We start from the raw sequence: 20,644 nt of genomic DNA, 5'->3' as shown, positions 1-20,644 counted from the left end.
GGGGCATCCTGGGAGGTTGTGTGCCTCCCTGAAGTCCACACACCACCAACTTCTAGCACCTAAAGTAAATGCTTTGTTGGAACACAGAAGTGAGAAGCCAGAGCAAAGTTTTACCCAGGAGAAGGTATTTGGCTCTCTTGATAGAGTTACTGATTAATAAAAGGCTTGCAAACAAGTTCCCAGTTGTCTGTCTTCCGGGTGGAGTCCTTCTTCACATTCCTGCCATGCTGGGTGGTTTCTTGGGCTGCTCAGCTACTCCAGATCTCAAGGAATGTCTCCTCCTTTCTGTGACCTCAGAGGCTTGGCGTTCCTCTCTGCCTCCCGGCCAGCATTTCTTCCTCTCCAGAGCTCCTGCTCAGTGCTGAAAACTCCCTGTTTGCTGGGTTTCTCCTTTCCAGCCTGCTGTGGGCTCCTAGCAGCACCTCATACCTGCATGAGCTCAGTTGCTCCCTCCAGCTTTTCCATCTTTTTTGGGCAAGGGATGTGTTCTGTTCCCAGAGTACATCATCAGGAAAGTCACCAAGGAGTTTTATGTATGCAGCTCCTTCTTTTTCAGACTATATGTGATATAACCACAGGCACTGGAAATCACAGTTCTGAAGTGTTATTTCACATCCCACATACCCCAACAGAGCAATAAAAGAGACCATAACCAGAACCTGATTTCAACACTGACAGTTGTTTTTTAAGAGTAAGCTGAGCTCTGCACCCAAAGTGGAAACCCACAAGCAGGCACAGCTGTGGAAAACCTGGTCCACAGTCAGATGTCAGGAGCATGTAAATTGCCTAAAAGACAGGCCAGCTTGTGGGATTGCTCAGTTTTTAGTGTGCATGCAAAAATCATGTGTTAGGCCATGCTGATTTGTCTAACAGCACTAAATAACACAACCATTTTCTCCCCTAAGAGCTCATCTGCACACTAAATGCATTCTTTCATTCACCAGAATCATTGCGCACGTCATGGATTTGCAATTGGTGGCAATTTAAAAGTTGTTTGCATTTAATTTTTGGATAAGCAGTATTAAAAGTTTCAAGATCAGCTGTGTTAATATGAAACTAATTATTTTTGCTTTTTGTTTTCTCTTTTTGTAAATTCTGATGCAGCATTATGTTGACTTGTGTTCTGTCTCTGCTTTGGCTCAGTTCCCATATCTTTCCGTTTAAAGTTATCTGTATTTCCTTTGCTTACCCAGCCCCTGTTTTCCTTTCCAAATAAGGCAAATACAAGGCAAACTACCTAAAATCTGTGTATTCTTTTTTTGTGTGTGTGTGTGTTTACTTACGGGGAGTCTTGCTACACCCATGCTTGATTTGAACAGAACCTCTTGTGTTGAGTCATTATTTGTGCCGTTTCTTTGTCTGGTTTGTTGGAAACATTTGCAGGACAGCTTGCCCTCTGCTGCATGATGCTCACTGTGCTGTTCGTAATATGAAGTACAGTTCATATTACAACCTGTTTCCACTTTCCAGTTACTAAATGATAAATGTAATATGCAAACAACTCTGTTTGCAAATTACTGAGGCTGAATTTGATGGCCTTCTCCCAGAATCCTTTACTGTGAACACCTTTTACCTTCAGTTGTATCTATAAACTGGCATTTTATAGCTTATGAGGCCAGAGATCTTCTGTGCTCTACACATACCATTGGGAAAAATGGATGGCACAAGGAATGGTGAGCTCAATTTCCCATCTGAATCTGGGCAATATACTCCAGCTCTTTTAGAAAAGTAAATGCCCCTGAGTTACTGGTGTATATTTTCGTAACATAATAATGCTTCCTCCTTTATTTCAAGTCTTCTTGATTTCTCTTAGTGTTCTTCAGTTGTTGCTTTGTTTAAGCAGCAACAACATAGGTTAACAAACTGTTGTCCATTGGGTCAGCTGAGGCAATTTTCATAGCTATTTGCCAGGAATTATCAGCAATTATATTTCTTCAACTTCTATTGCATGTAGGAACAGGAATTTTTATCCCAGCATTTAACTTCTGTGGGGTTTACTTGAAACTTCCAACTCCGACTGCTCAGGTTGGAAGGGAGGATCTTAGTGCTATATGGCACTGACAGTACATGTCAGGTACCTTTGTCTGACAGAGAAGCGAAGTCTCTTGATCATTGGGCAAGAACCGGGCTAACTCTGGGATTCTCCTTCCTTTGTGTCCTTGCACAGACATCTTCTCGATTGCTGGTGCGGCCGACAAGCTCCGAGACGCCCAGTGCTGCAGAACTCGTCAGTGCCATTGAAGAGCTCGTCAAAAGTAAAATGGTGAGACTGACCAGCAGGTGCACAGGTCTAAACAACTTGTGTCTTCAAGTCCCAGCTTGCTATTCAAAGAAAACCTGCATGTTTTACATTGACTTGTAAAATTTGCTGTCTGTTCCAGAAGTCGCTTTGTGGGTTGATGTATGGGGTCATTTTGTACACGCTCTCTTTTGTAAAAAAGCATTTGCTGAGTAGGTAAATGGCAATGTAAAGGAGCAAAAAGTAATAAATAAGAGGAAGACAGGAAATGGTGCAAAATCTAATAAGTATGTCCTGTTTGTCAAAAGAAAATTTCCTATTAGTAGAATTAATGCAAAGACCCAGGGTCTTAGACTAAAAGACCGTTATGAGAAGAATCCCTGAAACTAAATTTATTGCAAATTTTTTGAGGTTAGCAGTAAAGGAGGTAACCCTAATGACAGAAATATTTATGTTACCTGGTCGTTCTTTAGGCAACATGATACTGAAGAAATGAGTAAGAGAATTAAGGGATCATTTTGCATGTCAGTGCCTCCATCTTTGCTAATAAATTAAGTAGGAGGAATTTGTGTCAGCTTTTTTTAGTTTTCTATGTTTTACATTTTCCATGTTTCTGAAGATTGTCATTGACACGTTTTAAAGTTTTCGTGTTTCTGAAGATTCTCATTATATGCCTAATTCCAGGAAGGTCCTTTGTAATCGAAATCCAACTTGACCCAGTCTGGGAAAAACTTCTCTGGCTAGCCCTATTTGAAATTGGACTGTATAGTCTCAAGAGGTCCCTCTGCAATTCTGGATTTCCTCAAAACATTTAAATACAGCTTTTGCAGCATAGCCCCTCTTGGGCTCAATAGGAAGTGCCTTTGTGAAAACTGCAAAGAATTGCAGCATGGCAGCCCCATGTGATTGATATTTTCCAGGTTCATTCTAAATTGAAGAAGCTTTAACTTTCAGACCTGGAAATCTTATTTTCTGTTCTCATGTAATTTTCAGAGAAAATTACATTATTGCATAAAATAATTACTGTACTCTCTTGGGTATTAACTTTGCTTTTTACTTCTCTTACACCAGCAGGATGAATACAAAGTAATCTATGGGGAAATTCAACAGTCTTTTGTAAATGGAAAGTTGGGTAGTCCATACAACACCATGTGTCTTTCAGGCTGCCTAGCAGTGGGTAGAACTTAATGATCCATGCATAAAGTCCTTGCAGGAGATGTTCTCATTGCACAGTTTAGCCAAAGTTCAGCTTCCCCTGGGTTTTGGGCTAGTAGTATCATTATTGGTTTTTACTTTTTGTGAGGAAAGAAAATAGATTATAGCTCAACCCCACCCTGGTGAAGTAAATGTGCCTTGCAATAAGGCTCTGTCACATGCAAGGAAAATGTGATACATAGCTGTAGCTTGATCCAAGATGATGGGCTTGAATTAAAACAATCCAATGAATACTTCATAGAAGATGTTCATATTATTTCGTCCTATGGCTTCTTCATCTTTTATACAAACAGAAGCCTGTGGAGTCTATGCAAGGAGATAGTGTATCTAGAAGAGGATACAGGGACTTTTTTCCTAGGATCTGAACAAGCTCATAAACAACATTGGCAGTGTAGAAGTCATTATTTTCTTCACAGAGATGCTATTTTGGTTTTTATTAAGATAACCAAAACGTCTGACAGAGAACACCACTTCTCTTAAGTTAAAAATGTAACATCATAAAAATCTCCTTTAAAGTTGTCCCATTTATTGTTGAAAGTAACTTGTAAATGCCAGAAGTCAAATATGACAAATACACTTTAATCCCTGGCTGTGAGGACACGTTTGTGCTACTCCCACCATAGAAGTATTTGCATCTTGAGCAGGAGAGTCCGACTTTTAGCCACTGCTGCTCAAACCAGTTCAGCTCCTTTATTTTCCTGTGAAGGGAAGACTGTCATTTCAAATGTGCTTCTCAAATATGCTTCAAAGGCTCAGTTGTCATGGAAAGCCATGTTGTTGCCTGGTTTCCTGGAGGCTTGTGACTTGCATTGCCAAGAGACATAAAAGTAATTGATCTCCCATAGATTGCTATTCAGCAGCTTGCAATGTCTCTTGTGAATAAAGGAGAAATCAATCATTGTTGCTGACTCTGGAATACCTTCCCAGGCTCTGGAGGACCGTCCAAGTTCCTTGTTGGTAGATCAAGGTGACAGCAGCAGTCCATCCTTCAACCCTTCGGATAACTCCCTTCTATCCTCCTCGTCACCCATAGATGAGATGGAGGAAAGGAAATCCAGCTCCTTAAAAAGACGACAGTAAGACCAGTTTTTTTCAGTTTTCCTTTTTTTTTTTAATGCTTATTTTGAGCTGGCAGCAGAAGTTGTTAGTCTGAAAATGAGAGGACTTGGATTATATGTCAAGCATGCGGTCACATTTCTCTGTGACATTCAATCTGTGATTTTTAATTCTAGTCATACCTGTATTTGACTTCTGCTGCTTGTCACTCTCATTTATTTGGGAAGATGCTGATCTTTAAATGTCCAAATGTCTATTAGACTTGAAAATAATGGTCATTCCCTTCATTCTATTCCAACCCATGCTTAATTTCTTTTTGTAGTAGTAAACTGTTACCATGGTAGAATAAAAACATGCCTGGTTTCAAATTATTTAAACTTGTGTGTGGAAATAACCGTCCGTATAGCTAAGAGTCTCCAGACCAAAGACATAATAGCATTTTATTTTAAACAATAGTTAAATGTTTAATTTTAATGTCATGTTTTTTTAAACATCTGACTTTAGATAAACAGAAGCAAGCCTTGTCCAGTTTCAAAGTCAAAGCAGTATCTTGCTAAGAACCAATGTACATTAATTCTTCTATTTCAGTTCTGTCTATCAAACATATATGACTGCAAATGTTGAAAAAGTTGTATGCCATTAATCCTCTGGAAAAATCTATTTCATTTTTTAATATTTGTTCACCTTTTTCCTTCCACTGTAGCTATGTCTTACAGGAATTAGTGGAGACAGAGAGAGATTATGTGCGAGATCTGGGCTATGTAGTTGAGGTATGATGGTTTTAATCCTCTTGATTTCTTCTTTTTCTTTAAATGTGTTACTAACCAGCTATGCAGCTTGAACCTCACTATGTTTTTCAAAAAGATACACAGGAAGAGACTAAAAATGTGAAAGTTTACCTTCTAAGTTTTCCCTCCTGTAAGCTTTTAATGTATGAAAATGCTACATCACATTTTACTCCTTTTTCCTGTTACTGTGTTCACCATGTTCTTTTGAGGAGTCTAGTTCTTTGTCCTTTGTTTTTTCCCAATTCCTACTGCTGGCCTAATGTTACCCTAGTAGATAGTGGGTTTATTTAGCACATCTAAATTATAAAAAAAAACCCCAAAAAATGTACCTCAGCATACAGAGCAGCTATCCAAGATTTGAAAGTCCTCCATCCTCTCCTACCACTAGGATTCTCTTAGACTTCCTAGCTTCCCCTGCTGTAAAATGAGATAACATCACATATCTCCCCTCAGTCTGCAGCTACCAACAAAATGCATTTGGAAGAGTAGAAAGAATGAGCATGACAGTAAATTTTGGCCTAATAAAGTTTAATGATTAAACTCTGTTTTGGAGGCAGGGAGGGAAAGAAAGATCAGCATTGTGATAGTGTTTTTACAGAATTTAAAGGGTGCATTAGGAATCTGAATAAATGTGTTTTTGTAAATAATAACATAATTTCTGATGAAAATGCTGGACATCAAAACGTACACTTGGCAAACCAAAACCAGGCCTGGTTATTTAGGAATAGAACTACCTGGGTGGGGGAAAAAAGAAGTAATAGTATTACATTAATATTACAAAATGTAAAAACACTCCCAGTCTAACTATATGGTAGAATTGCTCAGTGAGACAGCTGTGTAGACACCAAAACTAAGACAGGACTATGGGAAAATGTAAGAGGAACTTTACTGCAGTGAGAATTCTTGCTAAAGGAATTGATTTTTATTTTTTTGTCTTTGGTTTGCTCATACTGCAAGCAGTAGTCCATGGAGTGCAGTCCCATGGGCAGTTTCGTCCTCAGTGCACGTTGGTGTGGGGTTAGTGTGAGTGGAATAGGAGACACAGAGCAAAGCAGCACAGGAGGCACTTCAGTGGCTCTGACATTTCAGGCAGTAAGGAGAAGGGCTGTGGAAGTTTCCTTTGTGCTTCGAGCCTGTTCACGCAGGCTAAATTAGACAGAGTGAATTAATTTTTCTAGCACTGTTGTGTAGACAGCCTCACCTCAATTTGTGATACTTTGTGTCTGTGCTTTATGTTATGCTGTGTTATAGGAGAGTTTTCTGGTTTGGCTTTGTGTCCCAAGCAGTTGTCGCCATTGGACATCTTCTGGGAAAAGGGGCATTAGAAGACAACTTGTTTTTATTTTAAGTAGGAATGTTCACAGTGGATTCACTTGGACTGTTGCAGGGTTATATGGCACTTATGAAGGAAGATGGTGTACCTGATGATATGAAAGGCAAAGACAAGATTGTATTTGGAAACATTCACCAGATTTATGACTGGCACAGAGAGTACGTATTGTACCTAAAAAATACTAGATTGACTTTAGGAATTATTTCCTCAGATATTCAGATACAAGGTAAATGAAATTGGTTTTGTGCTTTGAGTTGTAGGAAATATAACTTCAGCTTACAAATCTTGGTGTGGAGATTCGCTTTAAAGAACAATGCATGTGTATATATAGATTTAGATATATATATATATATATATATATAAATACTTCATCTGAGGATCTCTTATATTGACTTAACTTTGTATATTACTTTTTCTCTAACGATGCAGTCTTAAGAATTTGTTAGGCATGGTTAGCAAGGCAATATTAGCATCTCAAGCATTCAGATTAGGAAGAGTAAAGCTTTCAATCAATATATATGAAATTTAATAATTTTATTAGTGAATGCCAGGTGTTTTCTTCATCTTGGCATGGATTCAACATGTCCTTTTAAAAAGCTATGTTGAAGTATTACACTGTTAACCATTGTCAGCTTGGACATACCTTAATATCCAATGCTGCTGACAGGGGACACCAAAGTGTCTTGCCTTGCAGTAAGACCACTTTGCCTTGCAATTACCTGTTACTATAATGTGTGATGTCAGAAAAAAAGTGTTTATTCTGTTTATGTTCAGCTTCTTTTTAGGAGAGTTGGAGAAGTGCCTTGAAGATCCAGAAAAGCTGGGATCCCTGTTTGTTAAACATGTAAGTACAAGTGTCTCTTTTGGCAAACTCTATTGCTGCTACTGGCCAACATGATTGACTCTTAAGTACAACACAGTTAAGAAAGTGCTGTACAGTGTTCTTCACCTGTAAAAGGTGGACAGATAGCTTTTAAGAGCTTAAATAGAAGTAGTAAATGTTTTAGTCTTTGTCCCCAGTAACTTCCTGTGGAGAGGGAACATGGATGTGGACCCCATTTCTCTATTCAGTTACACTTTGGTGCAAGGGAATCATCATTTCACATGACACCTGCCTTCTAATCCCAGGTATCCGTGCAATAGCAGGGAATATAAGAAATAAAAATAGGAAAGAGGCTCATTGTTCTTCCAGTTTGAGTGTGTTGTAGTTCTGTATCCTTTCTCCTTATGGGAATTTGTCACTGGCAAAGTGAGAAACCTGTAGGAAGTAGCTCTCCCTGTTTCTGATTGCTGTTATACTTTCTCCTGGTATTATTTGTAATTAAATTGTCTTTGAAAGGCACCTTTACCACTCCAGATGGAAAGGCAAGCTGTGATGCTATTACAGCATCCTCTAGCAAAACCCTACCAGCTAGAACACAATGATTCAGTTCCTGTTCTTAATCTGTGTCCTGTGGCCTTTCTAATCTCCATCTTATTTTTTCATTTTTTTCTTACCATTTATCTTCACTGGTCAGTACTCTGTAAGTCTCTGGGAAGCAAAGCCTCTAACCCCAAACAAATCCTAGCAAAGTGATAGGAAAGATTTTGGAGTAGGTATGTCTGTATTTCTTAACATGCAATGTCAGTAATCAAGAATAAATCTTAAAAGGCAGAAGCTGTTTCCTCTCTCTTTTTCTGTTGCTTTGGTGTTAAAAGCATGTGCACAAGATAAAGGATCAGAGTTAAAAAAATGCTAGTGCTTCCATTTCCAGGCATCATCACCTACATCCCCATCCAAACTCCAGTAGGACAGCCAATATTAAATAAAAGACATGAAAGTTTTCTCCTGTTTTATACATGTAATCAGGAGAAGGTAATTATTCTAATAAATTTCAATAATAATCACATTATTAAAATAGAATAAAAAGTAGTATCTTTCAAAAGCTCTACTACAGCATCACGAACTGGGTAAGGTTGGAATGGATCACTGTGGGGCCATCTTGTCAAACCTTCCATGGCTCTTGGTGAAAGAAAAATAGAACCATTTTCATGCTTAACTTTGTTGTGGGACCTGCTGAGTTATCGTCTCTGAACCTGTCATTCAGGAGGATTTATAGCTGTGGGAATGTTTTTCACTTGTGTTGCCTTTCTAAAATCATAACGATGTTCCCAAATAGATGTGTTTTCAGATCTGTAATTTCTGCGTATGTAACTGCTTCTTTTCCTTTAAGGGGTCTTTTTAAGTTCATACATATAAATTGCCATACTTCTTAAAGTAATACTCCATTTTAATCTGTCATGTATTTTTCTTGATAATGATGTATCATTTTGTGTCTTTGTTCCTATAGGAGAGAAGGTTGCACATGTACATAGTTTACTGCCAAAACAAACCAAAGTCTGAGCACATTGTCTCAGAATACATTGATACGTTTTTTGAGGTAAGTTCATGAGAGGGGATATATGAGGTGAAGGATTATCAAATCTGTTAATCAAACCAGAAAAAAAAAAAAAAACCAAAAAAACAAATGCAGCAGATATTGTTGTTAATGTTTTAAATTGCAATTTCTTGCCATTTCTGTTCTGATTTCTCAAATCTGATACAGACTCCTAGAGATGAAAACTAAAGGTTAAGTATAAGATATTAATTAATCAGTAGAGTCTTATCCTTAGTAGCCTTAGCCCAGGTAGCTACCAGTGCATTTTATATAGCAATAAATAGCAATTCTGGATAAGCAGAGATCACTGTTGAAAATAGGCTGTATACAACCTGTGACTGAAGAATTACATTTCACTCTGAAGCCTTGTCAAAAAGAGGTGAAAGATGCTTGCAGAAGGGAATACCTTGGGAGCAACAGTGATTAGGGGAAGGACTCCAGCTTTTGCTAACTGAAGATTATATTTTTTTTTTTTACTTTTGCCAGTTTCTGATGTGATAACAATTAATACTGATATATCCTTGTTTTTATATATATATATGTATTTATCTCCATATACTGATACATATGCTGTGTTTCTAACTCAACAAAGTAAGGGTCTTTCTAACTGAACAAACAAAAATGTTTGTTTTACAACTCTCAGGATCTAAAGCAACGCCTGGGCCACAGACTTCAGCTCACAGACTTGCTAATAAAACCTGTGCAGAGAATTATGAAATACCAGCTGTTACTAAAGGTAAAGGGATGTTGAGATGAATGAGTTGTGTTAATAGGTATGTTATAGATGTGTTAACAGATAGGTTTTCTTTTTTAAGAAAATTTTTAATGCTGATGTTTTCCCACTCCTTTCCCTAACAGAACCCAGATTTGTAAGCAATGCCATATGATTATTTTCTCAGCACATTGGGATAGTTACAAAAATTGCAGTAGATGGCTTGGGCAGAAATTTGTTTTTTCTTTTAATAGTTGAAGACCAAGTGTTTAGGCCATGGAAATGGTTAAAAATTTTACCAGTGTCATAGGAATGGGAGAAGAAACTCTCAACTGTTTTCAGATGTACACGTGATAGAAGTTGTTGGGACTCATCACAGCTTTTCCAGCTACACCTGCAGTCAATTTAATATCACATAAGTGTTTACTGAAGAGCAGCCCTGTGTAGCACAGAGGTCATTGCCTTACCATATGTTTTTCTATCAGTTAAATCCAAATGGTTGTCTTCTGCAGTCTGTCATATTCTGATAGAGGCCATCAAATTCAGATTTTCTAAGATTTCTTGTTGATGATTAATGAGAAAAGAAATATTACTTGATTTTTTTTTTTCTTTTTCAGGACTTCCTCAAGTATTCTAAAAAAGCTAATCTTGACACAACAGAACTAGAGGTACTTAAGGCATTTTCTCTTAGTGATATGAATTCTTTTAACTCAGAACTTCTTTTGTTTTGGCAGAGTCACTTTCCTTTTCTGATCTTCCTGAGAAAGCGATTATAAGTGTTTACTTCTTGCATTTCTGTTCTAAAGCAACCATATAAAATGAAACAAAATTTTATGCTGCTAAGTCATTTGGAAAATAAAGCTTTGACTTTTTATTTGTCTCGAACAGAAAGCTGTAGAGGTCATGTGTATAGTACCAAAACGGTGTAATGACATGATGAATGTTGGCCGCCTGCAAGGATTTGATGTAAGTTGGCTGGAGTTTTGCTTAGAGATTTTTTCAGGTTCTCTAGAAATTAATCATTAACACTGTGGGGAGAAAAGTGTGCAGTGCTTCTTCACTATCTGGTTAGCTGGTGCAACAAGCAGTAAATGAAAAATCAAGTCTTAGCCCTGCCAAGGACTTTTGTCCTCGGAAACATTACCTGTATCAGTCACATTAGGTAAAGCCCTTCTGCAAAATCAAGAAAGGACCAATCTTACTACAGTTCCTTTATTGGCTAAAGACTTGCAAAACAGTGAAATAATCAGCTATCAGCAGGTGAACAGACCTGACTTCAGTAGTATAGACAAAGGAGGAGTCACTAAGGTCCTTCATGTACTTGAGGCAACTGTAACCCTCCTTGTTTTGCTAAGTCTAGAAGAGATGGAAATTGGCTACTGAAGCAGGATGCATCAGCCAGGCCACAGTCACATGTTTTACTTGCAAAGCTCTTTATATTGTGTGATGCAGACATGAACTTGAGATCTGCCCCTACTCAGCACCCTGGAAGATTATACGAGTAACTGCTGGAGTTATTCAGAATAGAGAAACAAAAGCCTTAGTGTTCCAAGCCTCAAAATGCAGGATGAATTGAAAAGGGTGGAGTGGATTTTTGGAGTTTGGTCTGGGGTTTTTTTTTGTTTTGTTTGAGGTTGTTGGTTGGTTGGTTTTGGGTTTTTGATGTTTTGTTGAGGTTGGTTGGTTGGTTGGTTGGTTTTGGGCTTTTTGGTTTTTGTGTTTTTTTTTTTTTTTGTGTGTGTGTGGTTCTTTTTCTTTTTCACGTTTGTTTTTTTTTTTTGAGAAAGAGCACAAGAATGTCTTGTGTATAGGAGGAGAAGTGAATAAAGAGTGGTCAATAACACTTGGAAGATGAGAAGTACACGATGCTGTTTGTCATGAACATGTGCTCAAAAAGGCTGATTGGAGAAAGAAAAAAGAACTTCACTAAATGTGTTTTTTCTTGCCTCTGTGTGTAGGGTAAAATTGTAGCCCAGGGTAAGCTCCTGCTCCAGGACACATTCTTGGTTACAGACCAGGATGCAGGACTTCTGCCACGCTGCAAGGAGAGACGGGTCTTCCTGTTTGAGCAGATTGTCATTTTCAGTGAGCTGCTAGATAAAAAGAAAGGTTTCTCCATGCCCGGATTCTTGTTTAAAAACAGTATCAAGGTAACTGTTGTGTGTGAGTCTTTTGTGTCCCCTGCACAAACTCTGCTAAGGTAACAGTTTCTCATTCTGTGGGCAGTCACGAGTGACAGCTAGGTGTGCATCCCTAGAGCACAATGAAGTGCCAGTCATTTCCTGAAATTACTTCCTACTGAATTTGTTCTCACTCCAGTGTTAGGTGGAGATCTTTGGATCCCAGTACTCTGATGCCTCCTGCATGAAGGATATCAAAGCAGGTCTTCTGGCACAAAGTGCTGTACAAGCATTCACAAAGTTTAGTTTTCAGCTCTGTGCTGTACACCACATTGCAAAGTCATTGCCACTGGAGAAAATAACTCTTTTTGTATCTTTTATGATACCCAAATATGTAGATAACATTTGTAAATAGTGCGACCTTCTTAGATATTCCTCAAACAAAGTGTTTCCCCACTTCAAGATTTTCCTGAAAAAAACTGATATTAGAAGTCAGCAGCCCTTATGAAGTGTTTTGGGTGCACCCTGCTGCCCCTAATTCACCTTGGTGCTCTGCCTGCCAGCTGAACCTGTTCGTAGCTCTGGCTGAACAGCCAGGTACAAGGCAGTGCTGTATCTGCAGCTGAAGCCTTTAGTGGGGGCTGGTGGTAGAGAGAGCTGCACAGCAGGCCCAGCATTTTAACTAATCTGAAAGGAAAGTGAGGGATGGAGAACATTCAGCCATGCTGACCTGCTGGAGATTGTTCAGGCACAGTGTGTCAGTAAGCTGTACACTAATTCTTAGTTTACTGGAATTAAGTAACTTCATTTCATGGTATAATTTTGCTACAGGAATGAGTGGTTATCATTTGAAGATCTGACTAAACTCCTAAGAAAGAGATTTTAGAGGTATGTTTCCCATAAAATACATGCTATTTTCTTTTCATGAAGGTGAGTTGCCTTTCTCTGGAGGAAAATGTGGACAGCGATCCATGTAAATTTGCACTAACATCAAGAACGGGCGATGTCACGGAGACCTTTATTTTGCATTCTGCCAGTCCGGGAGTCCGCCAGTTATGGATCCATGAAATTAACCAAATTTTGGAAAACCAGCGCAACTTTTTAAATGGTAAATTATTTTATTTTACTGAAAGTTCGTAATTGGATGACTTTTCTCTCATCTCTTTTTTCTTGGCTTTGAAACGTTTTGCAAGTTGCCTTTTTCCTGAGCTAATACAGAACAGTTGGGGGATATGTGCCACATTTCTGCTTCAGAACAGATGCTTGCATTTATTATAAGCGTGGTAATCTGAATTTACATGGTGTTCTCTTGGTGAAATTTTCCAAATGTTTTGTAGGAGTGAATCAAGATAGGTGCCATCCGTTGAGAGCTTGTGTACCCCTTTTAAGCAACTGCAAGCCTTTAAAGGCTAAACCCAAGTGGAATTTTAAGCATCTATTCAGAATATGTTTTGCTTCTATTATTTTGGTGGCCATTGTTGTTGCATCTTACTGTGGCAGCAACATTCAGATTCTGCAGGAGAAAAGTAGAAGGTGGTATCATCCTCTGTGACACTAAAAGGGTTTTGCTCTATTTTTATATCTATCGGTTTTTGTTCCAACCTAGATTTTTTTAAACAGTTATAATGAGTAACAACAAGCAGAGAATGTGGAGTGACACCTGTTTTTTCCCAACTTGGCTGCTGGCTGACAGTGTAATCCTAGAGGAAAACATCTTCTTAGTTTCAGATTTGTAATCTTTAATATTGGTAGATGCAGCAGGTCATGAAGGTTAGATACAGAAAAGCGACTTGAGGTCTGTGGCATCTTTCCACTGCTAAGGAAATTTATTTGAACAGCACTCCCCTTTTTGCCAGTAGACATGTCTGTTTTAAACTGTTCCTGTTCCCTCTCCTGCCCCCTTTCCCCTGACCGCCTCCCCCCTCGCCCCCGCTGCAGCCTTGACGTCCCCGATCGAGTACCAGAGGAACCACAGCAGTGGCGGAGGCGGCGGCGGCGGGAGCGGCAGCGCTAACAGCGGCGGCCCCAGCAGCTGTACTGGCATCCCCAGCTCCAGCCGTAGCCGGCCATCCCGGATCCCCCAGCCTGTCAGACACCATTCCCCAGTCCTGGTCTCCTCTGCAGCCTCGGCCCAAGCAGAGGCAGACAAGATGTCAGGTATGTCCATTCACAATCACTCCCTGACACACTACAACACCTCTTTAGAAACTGGCCTGAGCCAGCCAGACAGGCACCCTCCCAGTGCAGAGCCGGATGGTCCTCAGAGAGAAGCTGAACAGATTCCCAAGATGAAAGTTATTGAAAGTCCCAGGAAGACAGCAGGAAACATTTCTGGCTCAGCTGATGGAGCCCAGAAAGACTCACGTGGAATCTCAGAGGACAGTCGAACAAGGAACAGCATAGGATCACTGACGCTTGGGAAGCCAAGGCCAGGAGCCATCTCTCCAATGAACTCTCCTCTGTCCACGACTTTCCCTTCTCCTTTTGGCAAGGAAACCTTTCCACCCAGCAGCCCCCTGCAGAAGGGCTCCTTTTGGAGCTCCATCCCAGCATCCCCTGCCAGCCGCCCTGGCTCCTTCACTTTCCCTGGGGACAATGACTCCCTCCAGCGGCAGGTCCACCGCCACTCTTCACACAGCAAGGACACAGACCGCATGAGCACATGCTCCTCGACCAGCGAGCAGTCAGTTCACTCCACCCAGAGTAATGGGGTAAGAGCGGAGCACCTCTGTCCTGCGAGCTCTTCTAAAACCTCCCATGCTCCCTTTCTGTGCGTTGCCATCATTCTCCGTACTAACTTCTGGCTCTCCGGTGCTGTTCTGCTCTGAAATAATCAACTGTTCCGGTATCTTCTGCACACTAAAACGCCAAGAGTGTCTACTGTGTGTGTGTATACATGCCAGCATGGCTATGTATACAGACACAAAAGCGACTGCTAACATTAGATGCGATTTCTGCCTCTGCTGAAAATATAGATCACTAGGCTGATACCTACTAACTCGCTGTCCTTGCTTTTTTGGTCTCTAATTTGAAGGCACATAATTAACATGCTGAAGCGTGGCAGCCAGAGCACTTTGGGGTATGCATTGTGCCAGCACTTAAATCTGACTTCAGGATTTTGGCGGATTGCCTTGGGGCTTTTTTCCCTTTCACGCACAAATTTGCCACCATTGTCCTGTTGAGTTTTAACTTCGTGGAGACATCTACGTTCCCTGGGCTGCCTGAGTTTTATTTTTTTCTTAATTTATTTTTTCCCCCCTCTCCTTTCAGCCTTAGTTGTTATACATCAATCTCTTTTTAAATCCTGTGTTTGATCAAGGAAGCTTGCTGCAATCCACTCAAAATAGGCCAGCAAAGCCCAGCGACAATAATCCTACTTCTACTACAACCAAAACGATTACCCGCTCCACTTGTCTGTTCTCCTTTGTAAGAAGAAATGGTTTCGGTTTTCTGGAGACTCAGCCTCTTAGTGTGCACTTGGTGTGTTTGTGTAGAAATCCAGGCTGTCAACAGAATCTACGTTATCCCTAATAACATCCACCAGGAAAGCAACACAGCCAGCACTGGGGCACGTGCAAATAGAAAGCAAAAATGTTGAGGCATTTGCCATGGAGGCGGTAGGCAGGTTATGGTGCCTTTCTTTTATAACTCACGTATGATTTTTTTCTCACTAAGCATTGTGTTCATGAATGTTTGTTTTTCTACTCTCTCACAAATGGTATGCAATACTAGTTTTGCAAATCACCTAACTTGCTGGACCTTTTTTAAATGCATGTGTTTCTTTATAGAACTGTTTAACACACAAAGCTTTCTTGACTTCTTAGTTCTTACACTTACTTTTATAATAGCTTCAGAAGAAAAAAATTTTGCTTTGCATGTCTTGTAATTTTATCCTGATCTTCCTTCAGCTTTTTTTTTGATTTAGCTCTGTCTTGCATTGATCTTCAGTCTAGCAAAATGTGATGTGATGTAATGTAATGCAAAATCTGGGGTAATTTGAATATTTTGCATTTACTGCATAGTATGTGAATTAAGATGGTGGTACTTGCATAATACTAATTCAGGTTGCTGCATTAAAAAGGAAAAGGAGAAAGATGGGATGGCACTGAGATTTCAAAACATTTGGATTTCGATATTATCTCAGCAAAGACACCATTGCTTGTTTTTATCTCACTATAAAATGTAATGTTGGAATGCATGCATTCTGCTTCACAGCTCTATGTTTACAGCTCTATAACTCTTTTATTTGGTAATTGAGATGGGCCATAAGTTCTCATTTATAACCTCATTTCTAGACCAATCATCAGTATTCTACACCACATTGAACAAGTTGGAGAAAATGGGTGTGAAGGTTTATTTTAATTTAACTATTTTTGTATGGATATACCCATGCACATATGGCTATGGTAGATTATTTAAGGAAAAATTACTTCTAAGAAGAAAAAAGAGTAAGTTTTGCTAGTTGAGGAATATGGGAGGAACTTTTTATATTTTGTTTGTAGATCCTCCTGTAATCCCATAGTTGAGGTCAGTGACGACCAGAAGTACTTTCAGTAAGAAAACATTACTGTGCAAGAATAATTGCTTCCTTGCAAGGCAAAAGGAAAGGCTATCTCTCCGGGGTGAGAATGAATTCTGGTATAAACACATTCTCAGGAACATTTGTCACTTAGTAGTTACCAGACAGTTGTTTATTTAACAGATTTAAGTGTCCCCGTTGAACATAAGAAATATTCAGAGTTTATTATGATCCTACAAGACTTAAATGTCAGAAAGAAATGTTATGTTATAGAAAGGTCAGTCTTGCAGTTACACAAATTCTGCTGCATCCTAAGAAACAGTATGTTCAGGAATAGCGTGTGAGGCAAGGTTTGAGGCTTAGGTTGATACTGCAACTTTCCTTCATTTTCTGTGGAATTCTTAACAGGAGAAGTCAACAAAAGCTGCTTTTTTGAATAGAGTTGTTTTTCATCTAGGTAAAAGAGTGTAGCAAGTTGTCATCCTCATTTAAATAATGACTGAAAATGAGATTTTATTTCTTTGGTTCAGCTGTTCTCAGTTTGCCTGAGTCATAGAAAGGACTTACTAATACAAAAGGCCATGCAGGCCATCTTCTAAACAGAGAAAGAAATTAGTTCTCCACTGGAAATACAGCATGTGAAATTAATGTAAATATCCTTTAGTAGAGTTAAAATCCACAATGAGATCTTCTTTCACTGAGGTAGCATATGCTTCATCATTCTGATATGGCAAAAAAGAAGCTTTGAGTTACTCATTTGAATATAACAGTCCATCTAGAATAAAATGTACAGTCACTGGCACTCCAAGCATCAGGGTGTTAAACATGCTATGAAATTAGTAATCTGAGACTGTTCCATTCCAAATGTCTTGGTTTCTCAGCCAGAGTCCTCAGGGAAGCACAGGCACAGAGGGATGGAGTGACTTGTTCAAGGCCTTTAGCAGATTGCAAGAGAACGCAGTGTTTAGGGCTCCCAGTGCACCAGGCTGTCAGCTGAACCCCTCTGTATCTCCTCAATATTTGAGAAATATTTGACAGTTTTGAGAAAAAAAAAGATAAAAAATGATGCTGTTTTAATCTTGTGTGCCAGGCTTTCCACTGGCTACTAGCACATGAGGGGTACTAATGTGGTTCTGCTCTATAAGCAGTGGGGGTACCCAGGACATGGGTACTCATTTCCTTCTTCAGCTCAGCTTCTGCTGAGCCGTAGCAAGCCCTCGCTGGCACTGAGAGACCTGAAACAGTCTGAAGTAAGAACAGAGACAAAAGACACACACACACACATTTCATGCCACATCATTAATAGGCCATTCACCTTGATTTTAACTTGTTTCAAGAAAGAAATAATTACTGAGGAAGTCGGTTGTGTAATCTGATAATAGTTTTCACATTTCTATTTATTGAACCTTGTATAAGGAATAGATGTAAATGGACAAAGTAAGTCTTACTTTTAAAACAATAATAATTTCCAGTAGGTTCATTGTCAGGAGTAGGCTTTTTGTTCTTCAGGTAATATGATTTTGAATATACACCTTCTCAGCCATAATTAGCTTTCCACAAATGCTTGCTGGGGAAATAAACAAAATCATGGACAGTAATTGAAAGTGTACAATAAACAGGTAACAACACTCAGCTATCTTAGTCACTAATCAATTAGAAGCGATTCTTCCAGAGTTTAGTGGGTCTATTTTGACCGTCAAATTAATAATTTCTTGTTTCCCTAATTTACTTCATCCTCTGCATTTAAAAGAATAAACCTGATCATACAGATGCAACCAGAGATAAATCTTGTAGTTTTGAGAGATGCTGTCAAAACCCTGTTTTGTTCTTTTGTAGCTTGTCATGTTTTGTGTGCACAAGGGCCGTGTCTGAGATCTGACAGGTAGTGCTAGGAAGACGACATGTATTTTTCATTGTTGGAGTTTCCAGTGATTATGAGCTAATGACTATGATTTGGAAACTGAACTTAGAAGACCATGAAAAACTGTCTCACATGCTTGTACTGTAGTTTTGATGCCTGATGAAGATGCAAGGTTCAGTGTCTGAGCTTGAAAGGAAGACAAGTTGCAATTTGTGAATAAACTGACTCCTAGTTAACAGAAATTATATTGAGTAACTGTATTGGGAATAAATTTGTGCAGCAGCACTACATAAAGATGTTCAAATATCAGACTAATGCACAAGATAAACAGACACAGGCAACTGTAAAAGAGAGAACATTGCTCTTTTCTTTGACTACAGTGTAAACCAAGTGGATTAGGTAGGTAATGTAGCAGGCCAAGAACAGCCTGTCTTCTTCGTGAATTTTAAACTGGATTCTCTTTTTTTTTTCCCTACTGCTCTCTCTGCTTCTGATTGACGCTTGCAGAGTGAAAGTAGCAGCAGTAGCAATATCTCCACCATGCTGGTGACACACGATTACACGGCAGTGAAGGAGGATGAGATAAATGTCTACCAAGGAGAGGTCGTGCAGATTCTAGCCAGCAACCAACAGAACATGTTTTTGGTGTTCAGAGCCGCCACCGATCAGTGCCCCGCAGCCGAGGGCTGGATTCCCGGCTATGTCTTGGGGCATACCAGTGCAATCATCATTGACAACCCTGATGGAACCATCAAGTGAGTGCCTGGCTGTGCGTAGAAGGGGAGGAAGGAATAAAACTTCCAATTTAGAGAAAACTTTGAACGTTTAAGGCCAAAAGTTGATGTGATCGTGGAGAAATAAATGAACAACAAGCAGAACAAGTACTGAAGAGGTCTCTTAGCAACCATCAAAATAAAGCTAGAGAAAAAGATCCCAGAAGCACATATTCTTTAATAAAGAGTTGCAATAGCCTAGTCTTCTGGGAAAAGAATGCCTTATCTAAGAGCAGAAACCATTTATTTTAACTTGTTTATTTAATAGAATGAATTGCCAGTCTAGACACTTTTGTCTAGGAAAACGGGGAATGTTTGTTCAAATAAAACAAGATTTCAGAGTTCCTAGATATCTGCTTTAAGCCAAAAGCCTATTGAAAATTACTATATGCTAGGAACAACTCTTTCATCTCTGCAATGGAAGAAATTGTATCAAAGTTCAGTTTGAATTTTGTGTAAATCTTTTGTAAGTCTGCATTTGGTATGGGCTTCATACTCTTAGTTGTTCAATTAGATTGACAGTTTGCATTTTCCTATAGAAAATTTACCATTTGAGCAATGATTTCAAGGAATACTGAACTTCAGACTACATTACTAGCTTGTTCACAGTTTTAGCCAAGGGTGGCATCCCTTATGGAATACTTAATGTATTTCATTTTACTATACTGTAATACATAGAAATAACATTTTGACATACTTTCCCAATGCCATGTGAAACTAGATAGTATAGGGCATATCAGGGAATTGAAAAGAATTGATCAGAGTTTCGTGTTCTGTGTTCAGGAAGTCAACGTCTTGGCACACAGCACTCCGATTAAGGAAGAAATCTGAGAAAAAAGATAAAGACGGCAAAAGGGAAGGCAAGCTAGAAAATGGTTATCGCAAATCCCGAGAAGGACTTGCCAACAAGGTTTCTGTAAAAGTAAGTCTTCAAAGGTGTTGCTTCCAAAAGAAGTTGGGTTGGGATTTCTTTAAAAGTAGCTTCTGTCAGAACTTCACAGGAAGGAATCAAAGGCATCAGTGGCTTTAGTGGACAGTTTTTGCCATATCTGAAAACAGGAAGTTAAAACCTTCAAACCTGAAAACATCATACAAAAAAAAAGATAGCCCAAAAAGAATAAAGTGGTGCAGAAATGGTAGTATTCAAATGTTTCTTGGATATTGTGGGTACAGCTAACTTTGGTCCATCTCTGTGCTTGGTTTTCTACCATTCTTTAAGTTATTATAAGATTATCAGGACACTAATTCTTTAATTTCTCCTTTCCAGCTTCTCAACCCCAATTACATTTATGATGGTAAGTTGCTTTAATTTTTAAAAGTTTCAGTCAATAAATTTGATTAAAACATTATTTGCTTGATATGAATTATGTCAGGAACTGAGTGCTTTCTACAGAAATATATGTGGGCTCTTTTTAGATAAGATAGAATGAAATACATAATATTTGTTTTTTAAGATGCAAGAAACACTTTTTTGTTCACAAGATCAAAACAACATAAAACTCAATGACCATATGATATGTTCCATATGGAAGTGGGGCCTTGCTGAATTTGCAAAGTAACAAGGCCAGGAATTGGAGCTGCTTTATTTTCAATCTTGCATCCTAGGAAACA

The 20,644-nt window shown here is 39.0% G+C and overlaps 1 protein-coding gene across 2 annotated transcripts in view; it reads left to right on the top strand.

The window, feature by feature from the left end:
• TRIO (trio Rho guanine nucleotide exchange factor) overlaps window positions 1-20,644 on the top strand; it is a 245,030-nt gene that overhangs the window by 214,303 nt on the left and 10,083 nt on the right. Inside the window, exons 37-51 of one of the 2 annotated variants that reach the window (XM_063162709.1) lie at window positions 2,168-2,263; window positions 4,382-4,530; window positions 5,214-5,280; window positions 6,686-6,789; window positions 7,406-7,475; window positions 8,962-9,051; window positions 9,692-9,784; window positions 10,378-10,428; window positions 10,649-10,726; window positions 11,719-11,910; window positions 12,811-12,988; window positions 13,819-14,591; window positions 18,768-19,015; window positions 19,817-19,955; window positions 20,301-20,328. In XM_063162709.1, the coding sequence (XP_063018779.1) occupies window positions 2,168-2,263; window positions 4,382-4,530; window positions 5,214-5,280; window positions 6,686-6,789; window positions 7,406-7,475; window positions 8,962-9,051; window positions 9,692-9,784; window positions 10,378-10,428; window positions 10,649-10,726; window positions 11,719-11,910; window positions 12,811-12,988; window positions 13,819-14,591; window positions 18,768-19,015; window positions 19,817-19,955; window positions 20,301-20,328 (2,356 nt within the window). Of the gene's footprint in view, window positions 1-2,167; window positions 2,264-4,381; window positions 4,531-5,213; window positions 5,281-6,685; window positions 6,790-7,405; window positions 7,476-8,961; window positions 9,052-9,691; window positions 9,785-10,377; window positions 10,429-10,648; window positions 10,727-11,718; window positions 11,911-12,810; window positions 12,989-13,818; window positions 14,592-18,767; window positions 19,016-19,816; window positions 19,956-20,300; window positions 20,329-20,644 lie in introns of those variants that run through there. The other variant, XM_063162720.1, reaches the window with a different exon arrangement.

This window comes from Melospiza melodia, chromosome 1 (genome assembly GCF_035770615.1).
Source record: "Melospiza melodia melodia isolate bMelMel2 chromosome 1, bMelMel2.pri, whole genome shotgun sequence".
Classification (NCBI taxonomy): domain Eukaryota; kingdom Metazoa; phylum Chordata; class Aves; order Passeriformes; family Passerellidae; genus Melospiza; species Melospiza melodia.
This window is presented reverse-complemented; position numbering and strand designations above follow the sequence as displayed.